At 47.2% G+C, this 26,006-nt stretch overlaps 2 protein-coding genes across 2 annotated transcripts; both read left to right on the top strand.

Moving 5' to 3' along the window:
* Positions 1–1,797: 1,797 nt before the first annotated feature.
* Positions 1,798–2,736, top strand: LOC112119501 (olfactory receptor 51G2-like). Its single transcript, XM_024218179.1, has one exon. The coding sequence runs from the start codon at positions 1,798–1,800 to the stop codon at positions 2,734–2,736; it is 939 nt and encodes a 312-aa protein (XP_024073947.1).
* A 13,125-nt stretch (positions 2,737–15,861) lies between these two features.
* On the top strand, positions 15,862–16,800 carry LOC112119500 (olfactory receptor 51G2-like). Its single transcript, XM_024218178.1, has one exon. The coding sequence runs from the start codon at positions 15,862–15,864 to the stop codon at positions 16,798–16,800; it is 939 nt and encodes a 312-aa protein (XP_024073946.1).
* The last annotated feature ends 9,206 nt before the right edge of the window (positions 16,801–26,006 follow it).

Genomic DNA, 26,006 nt, shown 5'->3' with positions numbered 1-26,006 from the left:
TGGGGGACTCTTCGGGACTGGTCTCTCCCTCTGGATGCATCTTGTGTTCCTCAGCAGCAGACGGGCTGCCGCTGTGTCACTCGAGAGCCACACTCAGCTTTGGTAATGATCAAGGGTTGGGGGTGTTTTACTAACCTGTTGCGGACGTGTGTAAGTGCTTGAGACTAGTAAAGTTTAGCTTTAAGTGAAAGCACTCTTGTGTTGTCCTGTTTGTGTCAGCCATCTATCGGTCGGACGGCCGTGTCTCCCTTGATTTATTTCCTGACACCTCCTCGCACAGAGTAAAGTTACCAAGAGCTTTGGGTTGAAAGAACCCCAGGTAACAACAGAACAGAACCTGAGGAGAACCAGTCAGCTATTAACCCAGGGACAGAGGAGCTACTAGACTTTTGTTTGCTGACAAGTGACTGAATGAGGGCTGAGACGCTGGGATCTTTTCAGGTTCTGAAGAAATCCAGATGACAGATGCTACATTTTAAGTCCCACTCTATCCTGAGAAATCATCTCTGAAAGAAGATCAGAGGGGAAAGAATGGGTTGCCGTGTGTGTACTAAAGTGCAGATGTTTAAATGTTAATCCAAAACTTGTAATTGTAATACAAATTTTACACATCAAGCTTTCATGACATGAATGTATATCGAAAGCCATCAGCAGAGTTGTTGGAATCTCTGCAGGAAGGAGCAGTGGCAATTTTACTGCTGAATGGCTTTTGCTTTAGAAAGTATTTCAGAAATACTCCACATACTATTTGGAAAAGGTTTTATGCTATGAACTCCTTGTTCTGTGAATCCTAGAAGATTAGGGTTGGGAGACCTCAGGAGGTCATCTAGTCCAACCCCCGGCTCAAAACTTTCTGGATTCAGTCAACATTGGCCAGGCAAAGCATTTCAGCTTCTGCTGGGGGGGATCAGAGTGTATCACCGGGAGCATTTGTTTAGGGAAAACGAATAGAGCCTGGTTCTTATCAAATTTACACATGTAAATCTGGAGTGACGCAGTTGAAGTCAAAGTTAGTAAATTCAGAACGAGGCCCTGGAATTTATCCCATGTGCTGCAAAGAGGCAGCGGCATAATTTGGACTAGAGTGGAGAAAATAATTGTATATATATATATGAATATATATGGCAATGAAACACATTTATAAATATCTTCAATGCAACACAGATAAATATCATGACCGTTTTCACCATGCACTTGCCATGTGTTTGTACAGATGTCATGATACAATGGGCCACACTCAGAAGTGGAGGGCCAGAGAGGGTGTCTGTGGGAAGGTCACAATTGTAAAATCACACAGTGCTCAAGTAGGCTGCAGAACTCCCAGCCACAAGGTATCAATGGGGCTAAGAGCCTAGCAAGATTCGGTGAGGGAATGGATGTTTATATGGGTAACCAGAAAATCAATCAACCCTTTTTAAAACCTTTGGAATGTCTCTACGGCTTCCTGATTTACACCAAAAAATATCTCTAACTAGTGGTGTCGGGGGTTAACATTGGGAGCGGGATATCTCATAGATATCTATTTCAAGGCTCCTTCCACCTTGCTCTGAAGCATGTGGAACTGCCAGTGGATACTGGGGTAGATGGACTGCAGATCTGATCCAGTCTGGGAATATCTATCTTGCTATCAGTAGTGTAAATCCAACACTTTCTTTTTGCTTATTTTTCTTTAGCTCCTGCAAGTCTCCAGACTTGTACTGAGAGCAGGAAGATGTCTCTTTTAATAACATCTAGTTTCCTGTTCTTTTTCCTTTCAGGAAGAAAACTTCAAAACTCCTTGGATCTGTAGAGTACATAATGTCAGCTGTCAATGACACTAAATTCAAATCTGCAGTGTTCCTTCTCACCGGGGTACATGGGCAGAAAGACGTCCACAATCTCTGGATCTCTCTCCCCTTCTGCTTAATGTATGTTATTTCAATATTAGGAAATTCAGTTATTCTGCTCAGTATAAAAACAGATCCAAGCCTCCATGAGCCCATGTACATTTTCCTTTCCATGTTGGGCGTCACAGACCTTGGCTTATTGATAGCCACCATGCCAACGATACTGGGCATATTCTTGTTTAACTCTAGGGAGATCAGCTTCGATGCCTGTTTTGCCCAGTTGTTCTTCATCCAGTCATTTCAATGCATTGAATCCTCCGTGCTCTTGTTGATGGCCTTTGACCGCTTCATCGCAATCCGTGACCCACTGAGATATGTCTCCATCTTAACCCTGCCTAGAATAGCCAAGATGGGACTGGTGTGTGTTCTAAGAGGAGTGGCCGTAATGCTCCCACTCCCCCTTCTCCTGAAACGGTTCCAATACTGTAGAGTGAATGTCCTCTCCCATTCTTACTGCATGCACCAGGAGGTCATGATGATGGCTTGTTCGGATACCAGTGTCAATAATATCTATGGCTGGTTTATTACAGTCCTAACAGTGGTATTGGACTTGCTGCTCATCTTCCTCTCTTATGTGATGATCCTCAAAACAGTGCTGAGCATTGCATGCTACAAGGAGTTCCTCAGGGCCCTAAACACCTGCGTCTCCCATCTCTGCGCCGTCCTGGTCTTCTACACGCCAGAGGTCAGCCTGACTTTGATACACAGATTCGGGAAGGGCTCTTCTCCGTTGCTTCCGATTGTTCTGGGCTATTGCAATCTGCTGGTTCCTCCTCTGATTAACCCTATTGTGTACAGCATGAAAAGCAAATACCTTCGTTCGAGGATAATCAGGGTCTTCGTGAAGTGAAGGGTCAGTTTATCACCCGGCCCATGTGTTGGTGGCAAAGGAAACAACAAACACAGGACACGGTGATTTATTACATCCTGGACCCTTCTATCTGTGATGACATGAGCTACTGATCTCCACTGTGTACAGTCAGGTTCAAATGGGGTCTAAGGCCTGAAGCAAAGGTATAGGGGTTGTTTCCACCCACTGTTGAGGAAGGACAGTGCACTGGGGATATAGACCAAGTCAGGCAACAGCATTTACAAAGTGACTGTGTCCGTGGAGAGCCAGGGAAGGGGTAGGATGTTGGCCCATAAAGAATCATATCAGTGGCTGCTCCACCTTCAGAATTCCTGACAATACTCTTAATAAAGAGAAGGGACGTGGATGTTGTTTCCCATTGCACCTGGCCTGTCACTGTCCTGTCTCTCGTTAAACATCCTTGGGCCATGAAAAAAGCTGCAGAGCTGTTTCACGGTCACATTTCTAGCCCTCAATGAGTACCTTGGGTGCTGCATGATCCATGAGGGCTGCACCAGATGTGGACAGGGGCTATTCAATGGGCACGGACACTCACCCTTCCCCTACGCCCTCAGCCTGGTACTTGCAACTGAATCATGTCAGAGACATGATTATTGCAGGCGCCACAAGAAAATCCATTCAGGTAGCCCCCCCAACACCACCAATTGTGGCCCTTCACACAGCACACCTGCTAAGCTCACTCCACATGGAAGCAGAGCAGAACTGTGTGTGTGAGTGAGGGTCTGACACACAGGTGTCCCGGCAAGAGACTCAGGCCCACATTCCCCTCCATTTTTGCTGCCCGAGCAATGCAAAGGGGTGGAAAAGGACCTCAGTTCCCCAACAGAGTCATGGATATCTCCTGTCTCAGTCCAGCCCATTCAGTGTAGGGTGACCACCTTCTCAAAAGGAAAAAGCAAGACACATGCAGGAGCCCTGCCCCCTCCATGGCCTCACCCCTGACCCTCTCCTTCCTCCTGAATTCCTACCTCCTGCTCCTTCTCTTCCACCGAGTGACCAGACTGGACTTCAGAGCCAGGCCGTGGTATAAGAAACCCCAGGGATCGAGTGCCATTCTGGGGAACCTCAGATGCTCCACCTGCCCCTTTCAGGGGATGTGGCCTCGGGGGGAAAAGGAGCAGGGTGGGGTCTCATAGCAAGGGGGGGCTAAAGATCTCATCCCCCCAAAAGTGAAAAGGGGGGCTCTGTCCATGAGCAAGTGTGGATCGGCATCACAGGGAATTCGGGACAAATGCTGTTCCGGAGTCTTTCGGCCCACACTGGGACTTAAACTCTGCATTTTGGGACTCTCCTGCCCAATTCAGGATGTGTGGTCCACCCTAATTCAGTGGCCATTAGAGGTGGCATCTTGGGTACTGTCCCTTTTATGGATAGGAGAGAATAGAGGGATCAGTGAACCGTTGATCTGGGGTGTGAGCCTTTAAGATTCCTGTGACATTTGGAGCTGACAGAAGCTTTGTAGTGCCAGCTAGTTGGAGGGAGGAACATGGGCCCGGGGAATAAAGTTTTGGGAAATCCCAGGTTACTAGCAAGGTCCTTGTAGGGCAGGGCATGTCTCCCTTCACTCCATGCGATCATCTAGTCTGACCTCCTGCAGAATTTCACACAGGTACCCCCGTATTGAGCCCAATGACATGTGTGTGCACAGCTTGTGTTGATCAGAGAGATTTCAGCTCTGTTTGTCTTATTAGATGATTTCTGGTACTGTGTGGAGAACCTGAACTCTTCCCAACAACCCTTCGTGATGAGGTCTGTCATTAGCACAGCCCCCTTTGACGTTGGAGTTCTGGGCCACTCCTGCAGCTCGGCTGTATAGCGGGGAATCAGGATGTGCTTCCAGAGAGCGTTAGAGTGTTACCTGGCCAAACAGAGTCCTGTTGGGCTGCCCTCGGTCTGATCCTGACCCCCATCTGCTCCGTGAGCAATGAGCACTGGAGATGGACCTCACACCCTGCACACAAATTTCCGTCATCACCAAGTTTGTGGGTAGCAGGATCAGGGTTTTTGTATCCAATAGGGAGTTAGAAAAGGCATTTGGAGCTAGGCTTGGGTTACGACCCTATCTATTAACAATCTGATTGGCCTTGTTTACCCGGTGTGTGCTTTTGTCATGCCTGAACAAGAGGAGGAGATCCTCTGAGCTGTGTCTCAGGTACCCAGTGACTTTGTGAACCCATCGCTGTTATGTCTGGCTGGCTGTAGCATAACCCTGTTGCTTATAACTGGGGGCTCTTTAGTCTAGTTCAGAGGGACACACTGTCTCTGCCACTGATGGACTGTGACAAGAAATGCCAATTAACCAACTTTGGTTTTGAAATATGGCCAGCAATGCAACCTCTTGGGATTTTATTGGGAGTGTCACACTATTTCCTGTCTTTCTGTAAGCCCCAACTTCTGGGATCAAGACACTGCATGGGAATCTCAGCTTTCAGTTTTCTTAAAAAGGTTATTTTAAAAAGTGACCTGCAGAAAAGGTAGAAAACATGAAGCAGGTGACCACAATGGCTCAGAAACCAAAGTCAGAAACTAACCCAACATTAGCGTATTTTAAAATCTCATTATTTCTAAACCAATCTCATGATTTTTTGGCAGCATGACTGACACTTATTGAAGGGGCTTAGTGATTCTGAGTACCTAGTGTAAGAAATCTGAAAAGCAATGAGCAAATGACACAAAAACTAAGCAATTTTTTAACGTACATCAGAAGCGGTAAGCCAGCCAGCCAACCAATGAGTGGGGCTAAGGAAAATTGATGTGCTAAAGGAGCTCTCTAGAAAGATGAGGCTGTTGTGCAGAGGATAAATGAATGTTTTGTCTTAGTCTTCAGTGCAGAGGATGTCAGGGAGCTTCCCACACCTGAGCCATTCTTTTCAGATTTACAAATCTGAGGAACTCCCCACGTTGATATGTCAGTAGAGGAGGTTGTGATGCTGCACCACATATTCATCATAGTGGTATGATTATGAGATGACTATGACATAATTATGATGCATCTGGTACAAGATATGTCTTGAGAGGCGTAGTTGGAAAAGTTCTGATTAGCAGATTATGATTATCCTATTTGTGCACATGTATCATTTTTGTACCTGAAGTTATGAATAGTAACTATGAATCTGTATTTTAAATGTACTTACTCTGGGTAACACCCTCAAGTAGCCTTTCAAGTACAACAAGGAAGAAGCTAGACAGTGCTGATGGCTCATCAACAAAGATTAGGGACCATGAAAGACCTTAGCCTTCCTGTGATGTTTCAGCCAGCCTATGAGCAGGTCATGCAAGGGCATGGGACAAGACCATATGACACTGAATTCCATTTTGGTACCTGTATTTTTCCACAAACTGGGCTGGGAACTTGGCTTGAAACCAAGGGTTCTCACTGTATTGAAAAACTATACAAGGTGGGGAGTGACATCCTCTCTTGCCCTCACTCCCCACACAAGAGATCTGCTGGAAACAACTGAAGAAAAAAGTCTGAACAGGGGAAGTGCTGATCCCAGGCTAAAGGGATTTCTAGCCTGTGTATGAAAACTTGGTGGACTGCTTGTATCACCAGCCAGGGTGAGAAATTGCTAATTCCTATCCACTCTCTCTAGTATTTTATGCTTGTTTTGCATTTTTATTTATTTGCTACATAATCTGCTTGCATCTGCTTGCTATCATGTATAAACACTTAAAATCTATCTTTCTCTAGTTAATAAACTTGTTTTATGTTTTATCATAACCAGTGTGTTTTGAGTGAAGTGTCTTGGAAAATCTCAGCTCTGTAAATAATGTTTTTTGCATATCTTTCCCACATCGAGGCGAAAGCCACCTATATTAATGAGTATGCATTGTGCAGATCTCTGTGCAATACAAAATGGCATAATTCTGGGTTTATACTTCAGCAAGGGTGAAAGGCTGGGGAGCTGGGAAATTGTCTGTTGTCTCCTGTTTGTCCATGAGTGGCTTAAGTAAAGCACTCAGGTAGCTCAGTTGGTTTTCGGTGCCAACTGCACTCATATTGGATGCTAACAAGGCCTGGAGTGGCTGGTTGTGTCACCAGAAGAGCACTGTGCAGAGGCCAACAGAGCTGAATGGATAGGTGGTTCAGTAATTCCACTGGCTTCCAGACTGCACCCCAGGGGGGACAACCCATCACAGAGGTTTTAGAACAAACTGATAAACTAAACATTAAAAGTCACCAGGACCATATGACATTGACCCAATAGTTCTGAAGGAACTATAATATCAAATTGCAGAACTACTAACTGCGGTATATGCCAGGCTTTGTACCAGGTGACTGGTAGCTAATATCATGCTGATTTTTAAAAAAGGCTCCAGAGGTGATCCAAGCAATTATAGGCCAGGAATCCTAACTTTAGCCCCACTCATTGTTTGGCTGGCTTACTGCTTCTAATGTACGTTAAGAGATTGCTCTTAGTTTTTGTCTTTTTCTCATTGCTTTTCAGATCTCTTACACTAAGTTCTCGGTATCGCTAAGCCCCTTCATTAAGTGTGAGTCACTTGATTTAGAAATAATGAGATTTAAATATACACTAACGTGGGGTACATTTTCACTTGGCTTTGGATTCTGAGCCATTGGGGTCACCTGCTTCAGGTTTTCTAGATTTTCTTCAGGTCACTTGTTTAATAAACTTTTTAAAGAAAACCAAAAGCTGAGAATCTGGCACAGTGTCGTCATTGCAGAAGTTGGGGATTCCAGAAAGACTGCAAATAGTGTGAGACTCCCAATAAAATCCAAAGAGGTGGCACTTCTGGCCATATCTTAAGTGGAACACCCAATAACAAAGGTACTGAGAGTTGGTTAATTGACATTTCTTCTCACACAGACATAACAGTGACAGGCTCACAGAGTCACTGGGTACCTGAGACACAGCTCAGAGGTAAGCAAGGCCAATCAGATTGTTGATATATAGGTTCGTGACCCAAGCCCAGCTCCAAATGTCTGCTGCTAACTCCCTATTGGACACAAAAAACCCTGATCCAGCTACCCCCAAACTTGGTGATGATGGAAATTTACGTGCAGGGAGTGAGGTCTATCTCCAGCACTCATTGCTCACGGAGCAGATGGGGGTCAGGATCAGACCGAGGGTCAGCCCAACAGGACTCAATTTGGCCAGGCAACACTCTAGAGGTCCTTCGCTCTCTGGAAGCACATCCTGATCCTAACTTTAGTACCAGGCAAATTGATTTAAATTATATTAAAGAACAGAATTATCAGACACCCACATGAACATCATTTGCTGTGGAACAGTCAACATGTCTTTTGCAAAGGGAAATCATGCCTCACCAATCTATTAGAATTCTTTGAGCGGACGAACAAACGTGTGCAAGGGTGATCTAGATGATATAGTGTACTGGGACATTCAGAAAAACTTTGACAAGGTCCCTCACCAAAGGTTCTTAAGGAAAGAAAGCAGTCATGGGAAAAGAAGGAAGGGTCTCTCCTGGATAAGTAACCGGCTAAAAGATAGGAAACAAAGGGTAGGAGTAAATGGTCAGTTTTCAGAATGGAGAGAAGTAAATTGTGGGGTCGTCCTGGGGTCTGGAGCGGTGCCAGTGCTGTTCCACATATTCATTAATGAACTGGAAAAAGGGTTAAGCAATGAGGTGGCAAAATTTGCAGATGAGATCAAATTATTCAATATATTTAAGAGCAAAGCAGACTTTGAAGAGTGACAATGGGATTTCACATCACAAAAAAGATGGATTTTAAGTGATTAAAAGTGATAGAAATCTGATCAAAACAGATTACCTAGCAAATAAACAAAAACACAAACTAAGGTTAACATGCTAGATAGAGTGGATATGAATTATCAATTTCACATCCTGACTGATGATACAAGCAGTCCACCAAGTATCCATATGCAGGCTAGAAATCCCTTTAGCCTGGGACTAGCATTTCTCCCAGTTCAGTCTTTTATCTTCAGGTGTTTCCAGGAGTTCTCTTGTGTGGGGAGTGAGGCCAAGAGATGATGTCACTCCCCACATTATATAGCAGAAAAATACAGGTACCAAAATGGAGTTTAGTGTCATGTGGTCTGGTTCCATGCCCTTGAGAGTCCTGCGGAGCCATAGACGGTCCCGAGCGTTTTCAGGAAGGTTTACCAGATGGGGTAAAACCTTTTCCTAGAGACTCTTGTTTCCCCTATTGTCCCTTTACCTGGAATAGGCCCTTCTCAACCGACTGTCTGGACTGCAGGAATTTTGCCTAGTGGGTGTCATCCGGGTGTAACTACCTTTGAAATACAGATACATTGTCAATATTAATAACTTCAGATGCAAAAATGATACAGGCATACAAATAAGATCATCATATTCTGCAAATCATAATTTTTCCATAGAAACCTCATAAGACATTTTTTGTACAAGATGCATATAACTATGTCATAATCATATCATGAGCATACCACTATGATTATTATCAGGGACAGTTTCACAACCACCTCCTCAGCTACCCTGGAACATGCATTGGGCATGTAAATACCTGAGGTTCTTTGGGCAGAGCTTTTCCCGTGGGGCAACTTGGGGTCTCAGGAGAGTATGGCTGAGGGACTCCGGCCAGCACGGGAATCCCCCAACATCTGGGGTGGAGGGGCTCATTGCTCCAGCCATGGGGTCTCTGGTCTTCCCTGGGAGCGGGTGGGTGGGGCGGGTGTCGACACTCTGGCTGTGGGGGTGGGGAAGAAGGAGTGCAGCCGGGGGGCTCCACCCCGTGCACATGTTGGAAATCATAAGGAAAAGGATAAACAAGAAGACAGAAAATATCATGATGCCTCTATCTAAATCCATGGTATACCCACACCTTGATTACTTTTTATAGTTCTGTTCATCCCATCTCAAAAAATATATATTAACATTTGAAAAAGTACAGAGAAGGGTGATAAAAATGTTTAGGGGTATGGAACAGCTTCCATATGAGGAGACATTAAAAAGCCTGGAAGATTTCAGATTGGAAAAAGAGAAGACTAAGTGGGGATAAAATAGAGGTCTATAAAATCATGAGTGCAGTGGAGAAAGTGAATCAGAAAGGGTTATTTACCCCTTCACACGAACCAGGGGTCACCCAAGGAAATTAGTCGGCAGCAGGTTTAAAACAAACAAAAGAAAGTACTTTTTACACAAAGTACAGTCAGCTGTGGAACTCATTGCCAGGGGATGTTCTGAAGCCAAAAGAATAACTGGTCCAATACAGAACTAGATAAGTTGACTGAAGATATGTCCATTAATAGCTATTAGCCAAGATGATCAGGGATGAAGCTCCATGCTCTGGGTGTCCCTAAACCTGTGACAGTCTGAAGCTGGGAGTAGACGCAGGGGATGGATGACTCGATAATTGCACTCATCTGTTAGTTTCCCCTGAACTATCAGCACTAACCACTGTCAAAAGACAGGACACTGGGCTAAATGAGCCATTGGTATGACCCAATAAGGTCGTTCTTATTTTCTTAAATTGTTCCACTGATGAATGGGCTGCTCGAGACCGGCCATTTCCAGGGGCTGCCTGTGTTACAGAGCTGGCAAAGCCACCCTAGCCAACCTCCAGGGGCTGTTCAGTGTGGGATGCTGATGGGATCTGGTGCTGACAGGGGCTAGAGCTGGGCTGCATAACAGAGAGATTTTCCCTGCATTTAAATTTTTGAACCAAACTGAAATCTCTCCTTTTCATCCATATTTTAGGGTGAGCTTTCATAGAAAATAGATCATTTTTTTCTGAAAGCCCAGCCCCAGGTTTTTGGCTCCACAACAGAAATTGGAGGCTTTTCATCTTATGCTTCCTCGCAACATAAATGAAATTTGCACTGACTGAGTCTGTGGCTGGACTCAGGGTATGGAAAGGTCAAAATCTCCTGCCCAGTCTATGGCTGGGGTATTGTGTTCATCAGCTACTCTGAGCAGCCTTCCCATCTCTGTGCAGCCCCCTCAACCCTGTACACTGCCCCTTCAGCAGATCCTGCAGGCAGTGGCTGCTGTGACATGCCCTGGTAGCACATCTCTGATGAACCTGTGGTAGCAGGGAGCTGGAGAGGGTCCTAGAGCAGTTGTGAAGGCCCAGAGATTCTGGGTGAGTGGGCCTAGCTACCAGTAGATCACTGAGATCTGTGCATAACTTTGGGGATCCCTAGATCCTGGGTCCCGCCTTTCTTTCCTCAGGGAGAAGGGAAGGGACATTGACTCCTGGAATCCCCCTGGAATCCGAAATTTCCATGTACGGAGCCTTGTGACAACACCCTTTCCTGGCTTGCACTCTGGGTTTGTAATGTAAGAAAGGGGGCTGCCGGGGATAAATCTGGACCTATTTTATTAATTATTATTATTACTTTATTCATTCTATTTTATTTCAGCAAGATTACAGCTGTGACAGCATTATCGTTATCATTTGGCCACCCTCGAGGTAGCCATGTGACTAATCGTAACCATACGGACAGTGATGACAAGCCCGGATTCCAGAAATATAGTCTGCAGCAGGGCATCACCACACATCCCCTGTGATTTGGCCTCCTGCATTTTGCCTTTGGCCACGACAGGGGTTAAAACTGGTGCACAGAAAGCCAAGCAGCTGAGGTTCCCTGATGGCCAAGTGGCCCCCAAGGGAATGTGCAGACATGCTTCATAAAGACAGTTGCCTCCTTATCTGAACAGATACTGCCTGCTGCCCTGCAACCTCTCCGATGACTCCTTGTTCTTTAGGTTGAAGACCTCTGGTGTCAGCGGCTCCTCTTCTAGCAGGAATTGGGTATGTTGGAAGGTTTCACTATCTTTAAAATGCAAAGTGATGTGTAAAGGCTGCAAGCTGTTTCCATTGGCACATGCTCTGTGCAGCGGCAGAGGACTCAGCTGGGCTGTTGGGGTGACTCAGTTATGGGGCTGGAGGGCAGGCAGCACTAGGTAGCTTGGGAACCCTCTCCCCTATATCTGCCCATGCTCCACGGTGAGTTGTTCAAGCTACACAGAAAACTGACATTCAAAGCGAGCTCAGAGTATGAAAATCCTGATGCCCAAGTCAGGATTTCTCAAGGGGTCTCATTTCTCGAGGTGCCGTGTGCTCTGGGCCAGATCCTGCCAGGGGCTGAGTGAGAGGAGACCCCACGGAATATCCGTGACTAGTTCCCAATTCGCCTCAGGTTTATTTGCTCCTGGAAATTGAACCTGCAAATGCATTTTCAAAGGTTTTATTCTCTGGCTCGATTGTGAAGGCAGGAATTCAGAGCTGTGTTGCTCTGTGGTAACCGGTCCGATAGGGCATATTTCTGATTCCTGACTGGCTCAGTGTTCGAGCACTTCTGCCCTGTAGATACCCCCCAGAGTTACAGGACTACCTGAATCTCTGTCCACTCTCTGGTCTCCAAATGCCAGATGTCAGGCCTCGTAACCTTTCCTCTCATGTAGTGGAATCCCACGATCCTCCCGACCTCAGACTGGGCCCTGGGTTACAACACACTCTGGGGGGACTGTGCTTGTCCAGCAGGTCCCAGTGGGTTCCGGACCTGTGGTTCTTCCCTTTGTGAGCATGTACTAATGCTGAGACGAGTGATCAGTCAGCCTTCTTGAACCAGACACTCTTTAATCTGAACAGTAGTAATAAAGCGTAACATGGGAGAATAAGATGGTTTTCCAAGAACAGTCTGTATATGTCTCTGACCCCAAGTCCTCCCCATCTTATGCAGACAGAGGCAGGCTCAGGGCCTTCAGATTTCCCCAGCGGTGTCTGTCCTTGCACTCTGAAGAGCTTCTCAGCAAAAGCTGCCCCATCTCTGGACAGGCTCCCAGCACTGGCAAAACAAGCTGTGTAATGTGGCTGGAGCCTAGAAATAGGCTCTTCCCAGCTTGTGTTGTCTCTCAACCTCCCTAAAGTGCTGAGTGAGCGATGACTTTACTTACTCTCTTCCTTCCCATCCTGTTTGTTTTCCCGCAGCCTGCATTTAAACTAAGAAGAGCCAAACTGGTTACACCCAATAAAGTCTTAACATAAATATCCCAAAACTTAACCCAATATAGTTATACAGAAAACATCCCAAGAACTGGGTTTAACACACACATTCATTATGGCAGGTGAGCACCATGTCTGTCCCAATGACTTTCCCAGGTCCTATGGATGTTATGAATACAGGACAGAGACAGTCAGAGAGACAGAGAGAGCAATAGACTACTTTCCTGTGTGAAACGAAGTTCCATTTCCATGACTACTCATGTATTTGACTTTCAAATCCACTTCCTGCAAACCATCATTCTGGCAGAATAACTGCTGCTGCGGTTACTATGTACTAGAGAGTCAGAGCTCAGGGAATGAATATTTCATATACTGATCCCAATGCCTGTTACCACCCTGGATACCGGCTACAGAGAGACAGAACAGAACCTGAGGAGAACCAGTCAACTATTAACCCAGAGACAGAGGAGCTACTAGACTTTTGTTTGCTGACAAGCCACTGAAGAAGGGCTGAGACACTGTGATCTTTTCAGGTTCTGAAGAAATCCAGATAACAGATGCTACATTTTAAATCCCACAATAACCTGAGAAATCATCTCTGAAAGACGATCAGAGGGGAAAGAACGGGTTGACATGTGTGGACTAAAGTACAGATGTGGAAATGTTATGCAAAAACATTTCATTGTAATAAAAACATGAGAAACCAAACTTTCAAGACATGATTGTATGTTGAAAGCCATCAGTAGAGTTGTTGGAATCTCTACAGGAAGGAGCAGTGATGCCTTCACTACTTAATGGCTTTCGCTTTTGAAAGTATATCAGAAGTACTTCACATGCTGTTTGCAAAGGGTTTATGCTATGAACTCCTTGTTGAGTGAATCATAGAATCATAGAAGATTAGGGTTGGAAGGGACCTCAGGAGGTCATCTAGTCCAACCCCCCGCTCAAAGCAGGACCAACAGCAACTAATTCATCCCAGCCAGTATTTTGTCAATCCGGGCCTTAAAAACCTCTATGGAATAAGATTCCATCACCTCCCTAGGTAACCCATTCCAGTGCTTCACTAGCCTCCTAGTGAAATAGTGTTTCCTAATATCCAACCTAGACCTCCCCACTGCAACCTGAGACCATTGCTCCATATTTTTTTCATCTGCCAACACTGAGAACAGCTGAGCTCCATCCTCTTTGGAAACCCCCTTCAGGTAGTTGTTGAAGTCCCCTATCAAATCCCCCCTCACTCTTCTCTTCTTCAGACTAAATAACCCCAGTTCCCTCAGCCTCTCCTCATAAGTCATGTGCCCTAACCCCCTGATCATTTTCGTTGCCCTACACTGGACTTTCTCCAATTTATCCACATCCTTTCTGTAGTGGGGGACCCAAAACTGGATGCAATATTCCAGGTGTGGCCTCACCATTGCCGAATAGAGGGAAATAATCACTTCCCTCGATCTGCTGGCAATGCTCCTACTAATCCAGCCCAATATGCCGTTAGCTTTCTTGGAAACAAGGGCACACTGCTGACTCATATCCAGCTTCTCATCCACTGTAATCCCCAGGTCCTTTTCTGTAGAACTGCTGCTTAGCCAGTCAGTCCCCAGCCTGTAGCGGTGCCTGGGATTCTTCGGTGCTAAGTGCAGGACTCTTCACTTGTCCTTGTTGAACCTCATCAGATTTCCTTTGGCCCAATCCTCCAATTTGTCTAGGTCACTCTGGACGCTATCCCTACACTCCAGTGTATCTACCTCTCCCCCCAGATTAGTGTCATCTGAGGGTGCAATCGATCCCTTAATCCAAATAATTAATAAAGATGTTTAATCGTTGTGTGATACTGTCTCCTGGTAACTAACAAGAAGCTGTTTCTAATCAGGGCCATGAACACAATACCTCTGCAATACCTGTGCAAGACTTCCCAAAAAGTTCTGAGAAAAAGACCGCTGATCTGTGTTTCAGCAAAGAGCAGAGCAGAGGTGCAGGAAAGGGAGTGTAATACTGGTTGTATGTAATTTTCACCATTAGCTGTTACACGAGCATGGCTGAAGTCACTTGCACACTGAAGGGGATATTAGTGCAAACCTACTGTTTGCACTATTCATACATTTGTGATGCCAACCCCTCCCCCGCCCAGATGAAGTAACTGTCCGTGTCACCTTGGATCTTCGCAGATAGCTACAGACCCTTTCATGGGGAGAGGGTGCAGTTCCTGTGAGAATGAAGAGAAACCTGTAGGATGATCAAACTTTCTGGATTCAGTCAACATTGGCCAGGCAAAGCACTTCAGCTTCTCCTGGAGGGATTCTTGGGGGTCAGAGTGTATCACCGGGAGCATTTATTTAGGGAAAATGAATAGAGCCTGGTTCTTATTGAATTTACACATGTAAATCTGGAGTGATGCAGTTGAAGTCAAAGCTAGTAAATTCAGAACGTGGTCCTGGCAGTTTATCCCATGTGCTGCAAAGAGGCAGTGGCATCATTTGGACTCTCAGGAGTGGAGCAAATAATTATATCTATCTATCTATCTATCTATCTATAATAAGGCAATGAAACACATTTATAAATATCTTCAATGCGCTTCTTTGTACACGTCATGATACAATGGGCCTCAGAAGAGGAGGGCCAGAAAGGTTGTCTGTGGGAAGGTCACAATTGTAAAATCACACAGTGCTCAAGTAGACTGCAGAACTCCCAGCCACAGGATATGAATGGAGCAAAGAGCTTAGCAGGATTCAAAGAGGGACTGGATGTTTATATGGGTAACCAGAAAATCCAAATACACTAGTAAGGACTGATTTTAAAACCCTTGGAATAGCTCTAAGCCTTCCTGATTTACACCACAAAATATCTCTAACTAGTGGGTGTCAGGGGGAAACTTTGAAAACAGGTTATCTCATAACTTCCTATTGCAGGGCTCCTTCTATCTTCCTCTGAAGAATGTGGAACTGGCCAGTGGTTACTGGGGTAGATGGACTACAGGTCTGATCCAGTCTGGGAATATCTATCTTGCTATCGGTGGTGTAAATCCAAGACTTTGTTTTTGCTAATTTTTCTTTAGCTCCTGGGAGTCACTAGACTTGTACTGAGAGCAGGAAGTTGTCTCGTTAAATAACATCTAGTCTCCTGTTCTTTTTCCTTTCAGGAAGAAAACTTCAAAACTCCTTGAATCTGCCCAGTACATAATGTCAGTTGTCAATGACACCAAATTCAAACCTGCAGTGTTCCTTCTCACTGGGATACCTGGGCAGGAACACATCCACAATCTCTGGATCGCTCTCCCCTTGTGCTTAATATATGTTATTTCAATATTAGGAAATTCAGTCATGCTGTTCATTATAAAAACAGATCCAAGCCTCCATGAGCCCATGTACATTTTCCTTTCCATGTTGGGCGTCACAGACCTTGGCTTATTGGTAGCCACCATACCCACTGTACTGGGCATATTCTTGTTTAACTCTAGGGAGATCAGCTTCGATGCCTGTTTTGCCCAGTTGTTCTTTATCCAGTCATTTCAATGCATTGAATCCTCCGTGCTCTTGTTGATGGCCTTTGACCGCTTCATCGCAATCCGTGACCCACTGAGATATGTCTCCATCTTAACCCTGCCGAGAATAGCCAAGATGGGACTGGTGTGTGTTCTAAGAGGGGTGGCCATAATGCTCCCACTCCCCCTTCTCCTGAAACAGTTCCAATACTGTCGAGTGAATGTCCTCTCCCATTCTTACTGCATGGACCAGGAGGTCATGATGATGGCTTGTTCGGATATCAGTGTCAACAATATCTATGGCTTGTTTATTACAGTCGTAATTTTGGTGTTGGACTCGCTGCTCATCTTCCTCTCTTATGTGATGATCCTCAAAACAGTGCTGAGCATCGCGTCCTACAAGGAGTTCCTCAGGGCCCTGAACACCTGCGTCGCCCACCTCTGCGCTGTCCTTCTCTTCTACATGCCAGAGTTCAGTCTGACTTTGATACACAGATTCGGGAATGGCTCTTCTCCCTTGCTTCCAATTGTCCTGGGCTACGTCTACCTTCTGGTTCCTCCTCTGATTAACCCTATCGTGTACAGCATGAAAAGCAAACACCTTCGTTCGAGGATAATCAGGGTGTTCGTGAAGTGAAGGGTCAGTTTATCACCCGGACCCAATGCTGGTGGCATAGGAAACAAGAAACACAGGACACGGCGACTTATTCCATCCTAGACCTTTATATCTGTGATGACATGAGATACTGATCTCCACACTGTACAGACAGGTTTAGATGGGGTCTAAGGCTTGAAGCAAAGGTATAGGGGTTGTCTCCACCCACTGTTGAGGGAGGACAGTGCACTGGGGGGAAGGAGACCAAGGCAGGCAGCAGCATTTACAATGTGACTGTGTTCATGGAGAGCCAGGGAACCGGTAGGATGTTGGCCCATAAAGAGCCATATCGGTGGCTGCTCCGACCTCAGAATTCCTGTCAATACTCTCAATAAGGAGAAGGGACGTGGATGTTGTTTCCCATTGCACCTGGTCTGTCACTGTCTTCTCTCTGGTTAAACATCCTTGGGCCATGAGAAAAGCTGCCGAGCTGTTTTGCGTCACGATGCTGGCCGTACCTGAGCACTCTGGGTGCTGCATGATCCATGTGGGCTGCGCCAGCTGTGGACAGGGGCTATTCAAGGAACATGGACACCCACCCTTCCCCCATGCCCTCAGCCAGGTGCTTGCGACTGAGTCATGTCAGAGTCGTGATTAACGCAGGAGCCCCAGGAGAAGCCAACACCACCATTGGTGGCTCTGCACACAGCACACCTACTGAGCCCACTCCACATGGAAGCAGAGCAGAGCTGTGTGTGCGAGTGAGGGTCTGACACACAGGAGTCCTGGGAAGAGACTCAGGCCCATATTCCCCCTCCCGTCCGTTTCTGCTGCCCCAGCAATGCAAAGGGGTAGAAAAGGGCCTCAGCTCCCCAACAGAGTCATGGCTATCTCCTGTCCCAGCCCAGCCCATTCATTGGAGGGTGACCACCTTTTCAAAAGGAAAAAGCAAGACACATGTGTGACGAAGTAGGACTGTTCTTAATGTTTCCTCTGAATACTGTGTGGGTGCCTCAGTTTCCCCTATGCATTTCTTAAGTCTCTAGGTGGAGGGATATAGGCCAGTGTGCATGAATCACTGACACTCTGTCTCCCTGGCAACCAATGGCCAGGGTGCTTCCCCCCTGCAAGGGAATAGCTAAAGGTGAACAAAGAGATCAGGTGACCTCTTGGCCCGGGAAAGAGATAAAAGCCCAGAGAAGGAGGGGCTGGAGGGGGTTTCAGTTGGGTGCTCACTGGGAACAGGGAAGGGGGTGCAGACGGGGGTGTCTGGCTCACTGGGCCCCAGAATGGACTCGGCTGTGGGGTCCCGTTCGTTGTATCTACAAGCTCTGTTTTAGACCGTGTTCCTGTCATCTAATAAAACTCTGTTTTACTGGCTGGCTGAGAGTCACGTCTGACTGCGAAGTGGGGGGTGCAAGACCCTCTGGCTTCCCCAGGACCCCGCCTGGGCGGACTCGCTGTGGGAAGCGCACAGAGGGGCATATGCTGAATGCTCCAAGGTCAGACCCAGGAGGTGAAGACGTGTGAGCTTCTTGCCCTGAAGATAGTCTGCTGCAAGGGAGAGGAGGCTCCCCAAAGTCCTGACTGGCTTTGTGGGGAACAGTTCCAGAGCATCGCCTGGGGACTCTGTGACAACATGCAAGAGCCCTGGCCCCTCCATGGCCTCACCCCTGGCCGCCTTCTTCCCTCTGAACTGCCATCTCCTGCTCCTTCTCTTTCCCAAGCCCGAACCACTGACCAGGCCGGATGTCAGAGCCAGACAGTGGTAAAAGAAGCCCAGGGAGCAAGTGCCACTCTCGGGAACCCCAGACGCTCCACCTGCCCCGTTCAGGGGACGTGCCTTGGGGGGAAAAGGAGCAGGGTGGGCCTCATAGCAAGGGGGGGCTAAAGATCTCATCCCCCCAAAAGTGCAAAGGGGGGCTTTGTCCATGAGCAGGTGTGGATCGGCACCGCAGGAAATACAGACAAATGCTGTTCCGGAGTCTTTCAGCCCACACTAGGACTTGAACGGTGCATTTTGGGACTCTCCTGCCCAATTCAGGATGTGTGGTCCACCTTAATTCACTGGCCATTAGAGATGGCGTGTTGGGGACTATCCCCTTTATGGTAGGAGATATTAGAGGGGTCAGTGAACCGTTGATCCAGGGTGTGACCCTATAAGATTCCTGTGACATTTGGAGCTGACAGAAGCTTTGTAGAGCCAGCTAGTGGGAGGGAGGAAGATGGTCCCGGGGAATAGGTAGCGCTTTGAGAAATCCCAGGCTACCGATTTCTTAAGGGCCTAGGACAAGGGCCTTGTAGGGTAGCGCATGGCTCCCTTCACTCCATGCGAAACAGGAGGAGACTTAGGAGGGCAGGCGAGCTGCATCCTCTCTCGAATCATGGGTGACACCAGCAGGGGACGGACAGCTGCCCTGGCTCAGCCCAGGGGAAAGGGACTGAGATATCCTGGGTTCCAGCGGGGGAGAAGCCAGTGAAGTTGCAGCAAACCTGAAACAAGACTGACCCCAGCAAGCGCGAGGGGGTTGGGAGGGGGGGCTCCAGAGTAAAGGAGGAGGATGGAACCAGAGGGTAGGAGAGCCTGTGTTTTGGAGATGACTGAATTAATGTGACCCCACAAAGCGGGCTCTTGTTTTAAGTATCCCAGGCTGAGAGTAAGTCATTGCAAGGACCTTAGAGGGAAGGGCAGGGTGCCTGCAGGGCTACCTTAGGCCACAAGGTGGCACTCTGGGGCGGCCCCTGTCCACAAGGTCTCGGCCAGAGTGGGCTGTGCTCTTGCAACCCACCCCCAGGCTGCTCTAAACTTTGCTGAGGCAGGTGGAGAACAGGCCAGTGAATCAAACCCCTGTAACAGGCTCCTGTCCCTCCCCGCTCTCTGCAGCTCAGGTGGGAGCTCTGCTGGCACAGCAGAGAACTGAGCCAGGCCTGTCACCACTCAGATGGCTGGAAGGCTGGTCCTGTGGTCTGGCACTGCTCTGTGACTCAGGACAACAGGGTTTGATTCCCTTGCCGTGTGTGACTGTGGGGAAGACATTGGCTGTCTCTGAGCCTCTGTACACGTGGATAATAGCCCTGCCCTGCCTCACAGTGGTGGCGGGAGGATAAAGACATTCAAGGTGATCAGATACTCTGAGACCCTAAGATCAGGACTATGTCAGGGTTCACCAGGGCAACACCTCTGACGTTTGTCTATAAAAGGCTTCTTACCACAGCCCCTGTGACAGCTGCTTCTGGCAAGCCCTGTGACTCCAGCACTGTGGTGTCTGTGGCAGATGTGGGGGTGCTCAGGAGTGACAGTGAGGGGTAGGTAGTGGATTTCTGAGGGGAGTGTTGGAGTGTCACAGTTATGCCGGGAGTTTCAGCACAATCACTGGACCTGTGTTGGTGAGCCCTTGAGGCTGAATGGGTCTAACTGACAAGCAATGGAGCAACAGCCACGGGGGCCTCATCTTAGATGATCTGGCTGGGAGAAAGCAGTCAGAGGGCAAAGGTCAGCTTCACACCTAGGCCCTGTAACGTAGACATGGCTGAGCACAACGGTGACAGGGCCCAGGCTCACACAGGTTTCAGCAAAGGCTGCTTCCTCAAGGAAGGGGCAAACAGATGGGAAGATGCTTTCAGGGAGTTAGCAGCAGACATTTCAAGCTGGGCTTGGGACACGACCCTATCTATTAACAATCTGATTGGCCTCGTTTGCCTCTGAGCTGTGTCTCAGGTACCCAGTGACTCTATGAGCCTGTCACTGTTATATCCGGCTTTCTGTGGCATAACCCTGTTCCTTAGAACCGGGGGCTCTGTAGTCCAGTGCAGAGGGACACACCGTCTCTGCCACTGATGGACTGGGTGACAAAAAATGTCAACCAACTCTCAGTCCTTCTTTTCGGGGTGCTCCACTTGAGATATGGCCAGCAGTGCCACCTCTTGGGATTTTACTGGGAGTCTCACAGGTATTTCCTGTATTTCTGAAAGCCCCAGCCTGTGCAATCAAGACACTGTGCAGGATTCTCAGCTTTTGGTTTTCTTTAAAAAGTTTATTTAAACAAATGACCTGCAGAAAATCTAGAAAACCTGAGGCAGGTGACCCCAGTGGCTCAGAAACCAAAGCCAAGTGAAAATGAACCCCACATTCGTGTATATTTAAATCTCATTATTTCTAAACCAATCCCATGATTTTTTGGCGGTGAGACTCACACTTCATGAAGGGGCTTAGCGATACCGAGTACCTAGTGTAAGAGGTCTGAAAAGCAATGAGAAAAAGATACAAAAACTAAGAGCAAATTTTTAACATATGTTAGAAGCGGTAAGCCAGCCAAACAATGAGTGGGGCTACTGGAAAATTGAGATGCTAAAGGAGCACTCAAGAGAGATGAGGCAGTTGTGCAGAGGATAAATGAATGTTTTGCCTTAGTCTGCAGTGCAGAGGATGAGAGGGAGATTCCCACACCTGAGCCACTCTTTTCAGCTTACAAATCTGACGAACTCCCCACATCGAGGTGTCAGTGCAGGAGGTTGTGATGCTGCACCCCAGATTCATCATAGTGGTATGATTATGAGATGATTATGACATAACTATGATGCATCTGGTACAAGGTATGTCTTGAGAGATGTCACTGGAAAAGTTCTGATTAGCAGATTATGATGATCCTATTTGTGCGCATGTATCATTTCTGTACCTGAAGTTATGAATCGTAACGATGAATCTGTATTTTAAAGGGGCTTACTCTGGGTAACACCCTCAAGTAGCCTTTCAAGTACAACAAGGAAGAAGCTAGACAGTGCTGATGGCTCATCAACAAAGACTAGGGACCAATAAAGTTTCAGCCAGCCTATGAGTAATGGCTGCTATGACTCAGCAGGGCATGCAAGGGTATGGGATCAGACCATATCACACTGAACGCCATTTTGGTACCTATATTTTTCCACCAAATGGGCTGGGAACTTGGCTTGAAACCAAGGGTTCTCACTGTATTGAAAAACTATAGAAGGTGGGGAGTGACATCCTCTCTTGCCCTCACTCCCCACACAAGAGACCTCCTGGAAACAATTGAAGAAAAAAGTCTGAACAGGGGGAAGTGCTGATCCCAGGCTAAAGGGATTTCCAGCATGTGTATGAAAACTCGGTGGTTTGCTTCTGTCACCAGGCAGGGTGAGAAATTGATAATTCATATCATGTCCATCTAGTATTTTAGGCTTATTTTGCATTTTTATTTATTTGCTATGTATTCTGCTTGGATCTGCTTGCTAACACTTATAAACACTTAACATCTTTCTCTAGTTAATAAACTTGTTTTATGTTTTATCATAACCAGTGTGTTTTGTGTGAAGTGTTTTGGAAAATCTCAGCTCTCTAAATGAAGTTTTTTGCATATCTTTCCCACGTCGAGGCGAAAGCCACCTATATTCAGGGCCGGCTCCAGGTACCAAGCACCCAAGCTGGTGCTTGGGGCGGCACCTGGAGGGGGGCGGCGCGGCGCTCTGGCCGCCGGGGGGGAGAGCCGAGCCGAGCCCCAGCCGGGGCTCGCCGCCCTCTCGCCGCCCTGCCCCCGGCGTTCTGGCCGCCGGGGGAGGGGCGGGAGAGCCGAGCCCCCGCCGGGGCTCGCGGCCCTGCCCCCGGCGCTCTGGCCGCCCCCCCCGGCAAAAAAGCCAGAGCCGGCCCTGCCTATATTAATGAGTATGCATTGTGCAGATCTCTGTGCAATACAAGATGGCATAATTCTGGTTTTATACTTCAGCAAGGGTGCAAGGCTGGGGAGATGGGAAATTGTCGTTGTCTCCTGTTTGTCCTTGAGTGGCTTAGGTAAAGCACTCAGGTAGCTCAGTTGGATTTCAGCACCAACTACTATCATGCTGGATGATAACAGGGCCTGGAGCATCTGGTTGTGTCACCAGAAGAGCAGTGTGGAGAGGCGCACCGAGCTGAATGGATAGGGAGTTCAGTGAGAAATCTGGTCCTATATTATTATTATTATTATTATTAATAATAATTTTATTTATTTATTTATTTATTTATTTATTTATTTCAGCAAGATCACAGCTGTGACAGCATCATCGTTACCACTCACCGCCCGCGAGGGAGCAATGTGACTAATCTGAGCAATACGAACAGTGATGACAAGCCGGGATTCCAGGAATAGAGCCTGCAGCAGGGCTGATGCTGCAGTCCACCTGGGAAGCATCACCACACGTCCCCTGTGATTTGGCCTCCTGCAGTTTGTCTTTGTCCGTGACAGGCGTTAAAGCTGCTGCACACGAAGCCAACCAGCTGAGGTTCCCTGATGGTCACGGGGACCCCAAGGGAATGTGCAGGCATGCTTCATAAAGACAGTTGCCTCCCGATCTGAACAGATAGTGCCTGCTGCCCATGCAAACTCTCCTCTGACTCCTTGTCCTTTTGGGTGAAGATCTCTGGTGTCAGCGGCTCCCCTTCTAGCAGGAATTGGGTAGGTTGGTAGGTTTCACTAGCTTTAAAATGCAAAGTGATGTGTAAAGGCTGCGAGCTGTTTCCATTTGCAGATGTTCTGTGCAGCGGCAGAGGACTCAGCTGGGCTATTGGGGTGACTCAGTGAGAGGGGCTGAAGGGCAGGCAGCGATAGGTAGCTTGAGAACCCCTCCCCTACATCTGCCCATGCTCCACAGTGGGTTGTTCAAGCTACACAGAAATCTGACATTCAAAGTGAGCTTGGAGTGTTAAAACCCCAATACCCCAAGTCAGGATTTCTCCAGCGGTCCCATTTCTTGAGGTGCCGTGTGCTCTGGGCCTGATCCTGCCAGGGGCTGAGCAAGAAGAGACCCCACGGAATATCCGTGACTAGTTCCCCAGTGGCCTCAGGTTTATTTGCTCCTGGAAATTGAATCTGCAAATGCATTTTTAAAGGTTTTATTCTTTGGCTCGATTGTGAAGGCAGGAATTCAGAGCTGCGTTGTTCTGTGGTAACAGTTCTGATAGGGCATATTTCTGATTCTTGATGGCTGAGGCCTCCAGCACTTCTGCCCTATAGATACCCCTCAGAGTTACAGGACTACCTGCATGTCTGCCCCATCTCTGGTCTCCAAATGCCAGATGTCAGGCCTCGTAACCTTCCCTCTCATGGGGTGGAATCCCGCGATCCTCCTGACCTCAGACTGGGCCCAGGGCTACAACACACTGTGGGGGGACTGTGATTGTCCAGCAGGTCCCAATGGGTTCGACACCTGTGGTTCTTCCCTTTGTGAGTCTGTGACTAATAATGAGACGAGTGACAAACCAGCCTTCTTGAACCAAAATACTGTTTAATCTCAACAGTAGGAATAAAGCGTAACATGGGAGAATAAGAGGGTTTTCCAGGAACAGTCTGTATAAGTCTCTGACCCCAAGTCCTCCCCCTCTGATGCAGACAGAGGGAGGCCTAAGTCCTTCAGATTTCCCCAGCGGTGTCTGTCCCTGCAGTCTAAAGAGCTTCTCAGCAAAAGCTGCCCCATCTCTGGACAGGCTCCCAGCACTGGCAAAACAAGCTGTGTAACGTGGCTGGAGCCAAGAAATAGGCTCTTCCCAGCTTGTAGCTCCAGTGTTGTCTCTCAACCTCCCTGAAGTGCTGACTGAGCGATGGCTTTTCTTGATCTGTGCTTTCCCATCCTGTTTGTTTTCCAGCAGCCTGCTATTAAATTATGAAGATCCATACTGGTTTCAACCAATAAAGCCATAACATAAACATCCCAAAAGTTAGTCCAATATAATTCTACAGCAAACACCCCAACAACTGGGTTTAACACACACATTCATTATGGCAGCTCAGCTCCATGTCAGTCACAATGTCTTTCCCGGGTGCTATGGACTTTATGAATACAGGCCAGAGACAGTCAGAGAGAGAGAGAGCAATAGACTATTTTCCTGTGGAAACGAAGTTCCATTTCCATGAATACTCATGCATTTGGCATTCAAATCCACTTCCTGCGAACCATAATTATGGCTGACTAACAGCTGCTGGGGTTACTATGTGCTAGAGAGTGAGAGCTCAGGGAATGAATATTTTCTATACTGATCCTAATGCCTGTTACCAGTCCGGATACAGGCTACAGACTGACAGAACAGAACCTGAGGAGAACCAGTCAGCTATTAACCCAGGGACAGAGGAACCACTAGACTTTTGTTTGCAGAGAAGCGACTGAATGAGGGCTGAGAAACTGCAATTTTTACAGGTTCTGAAGAAATTCAGATGACAGAAGCTACATTAAGTCCCACTCTAACCTCAGAAATCATCTCTGAACAAATATCAGAGGGGAAAAAAATGGGTGGACATGTGTGTGCTAAAGTACAGACATGTAAATGTTATGTCAAAACTTGTAATTGTAATACAAATTTTACACATCAAATTTTCATGGCATGCAGGTATATCGAAAGCCATGAGCAGAGTTGTTGGAATCTCTACAGGAAGGAGCAGTGGTAACATTACTGCTTAATGACTTTTGCTTTAGAAAGTATTTCAGAAATACTCCACATACTATTTGGAAAGGTTTTATGCTATGAACTCCTTGCTGAATGAATCATAGAATCATAGAAGATTAGGGTTGGGAGACCTCAGGAGATCATATAGTCCAACCCCCGGCTCAAAACAGGATCAACACCAACTAAATCATCCCAGACAGGACTTTGTCAAGCCTGACCTTAAAAACCTCTATGGATGGAGATTCCACCACCTCCCTCAGTAACCCATTCCAGTGCTTCACCACCCTCCTAGTGAAATAGTGTTTCCTAGTATCCAGCCTAGACCTCCCCCAGTGGAACTTGAGACATTTGCTCCTTGTTCTCTCATCTGCTACCACTGAGAACAGCCAAACTCTATTCTCTTTGGAAACCCCCTTCAGGTCGTTGTTGAAGGCTGCTATCAAATCCCGCCTCATTCTTCTCTTCTGCAGACTAAATAAGCCCAGTTCCCTCAGCCTCGCCTCATAAGTCATGTGCCCCAGCCCCCTCATCATTTTCTTTGACCTACGCTGGACTCTCTCTAATTTGTTCACATACCTTCTGTAGTGGGGGGACCAAAACTGGACCCAATACTCCAGATGTAGCCTCACCAGTGCTGAATAGAGGGGAATAATCACTTCCCTAGGCAATGCTCCCACTAATGCAGCCCAATATGCGGTTCACCTTCTTGGCAACAAGGGCACACTGCTGACTCATATCCAGCTTCTCATCCACTGTAATCCCCAAGTCATTTTCTGCAGAACTGCTGCTTAGCCAGGCGGTCCCCAGCCTGTTGCGGTGCAGG

Source organism: Terrapene carolina, unplaced genomic scaffold (assembly GCF_002925995.2).
Source record: "Terrapene carolina triunguis isolate 2854851 unplaced genomic scaffold, T_m_triunguis-2.0 Scaffold511, whole genome shotgun sequence".
Taxonomy (NCBI): Eukaryota; Metazoa; Chordata; order Testudines; family Emydidae; genus Terrapene; species Terrapene triunguis.
The sequence above is the reverse complement of the archived record's forward strand: the minus strand, read 5'-3'. Positions and strand labels throughout refer to the sequence as shown.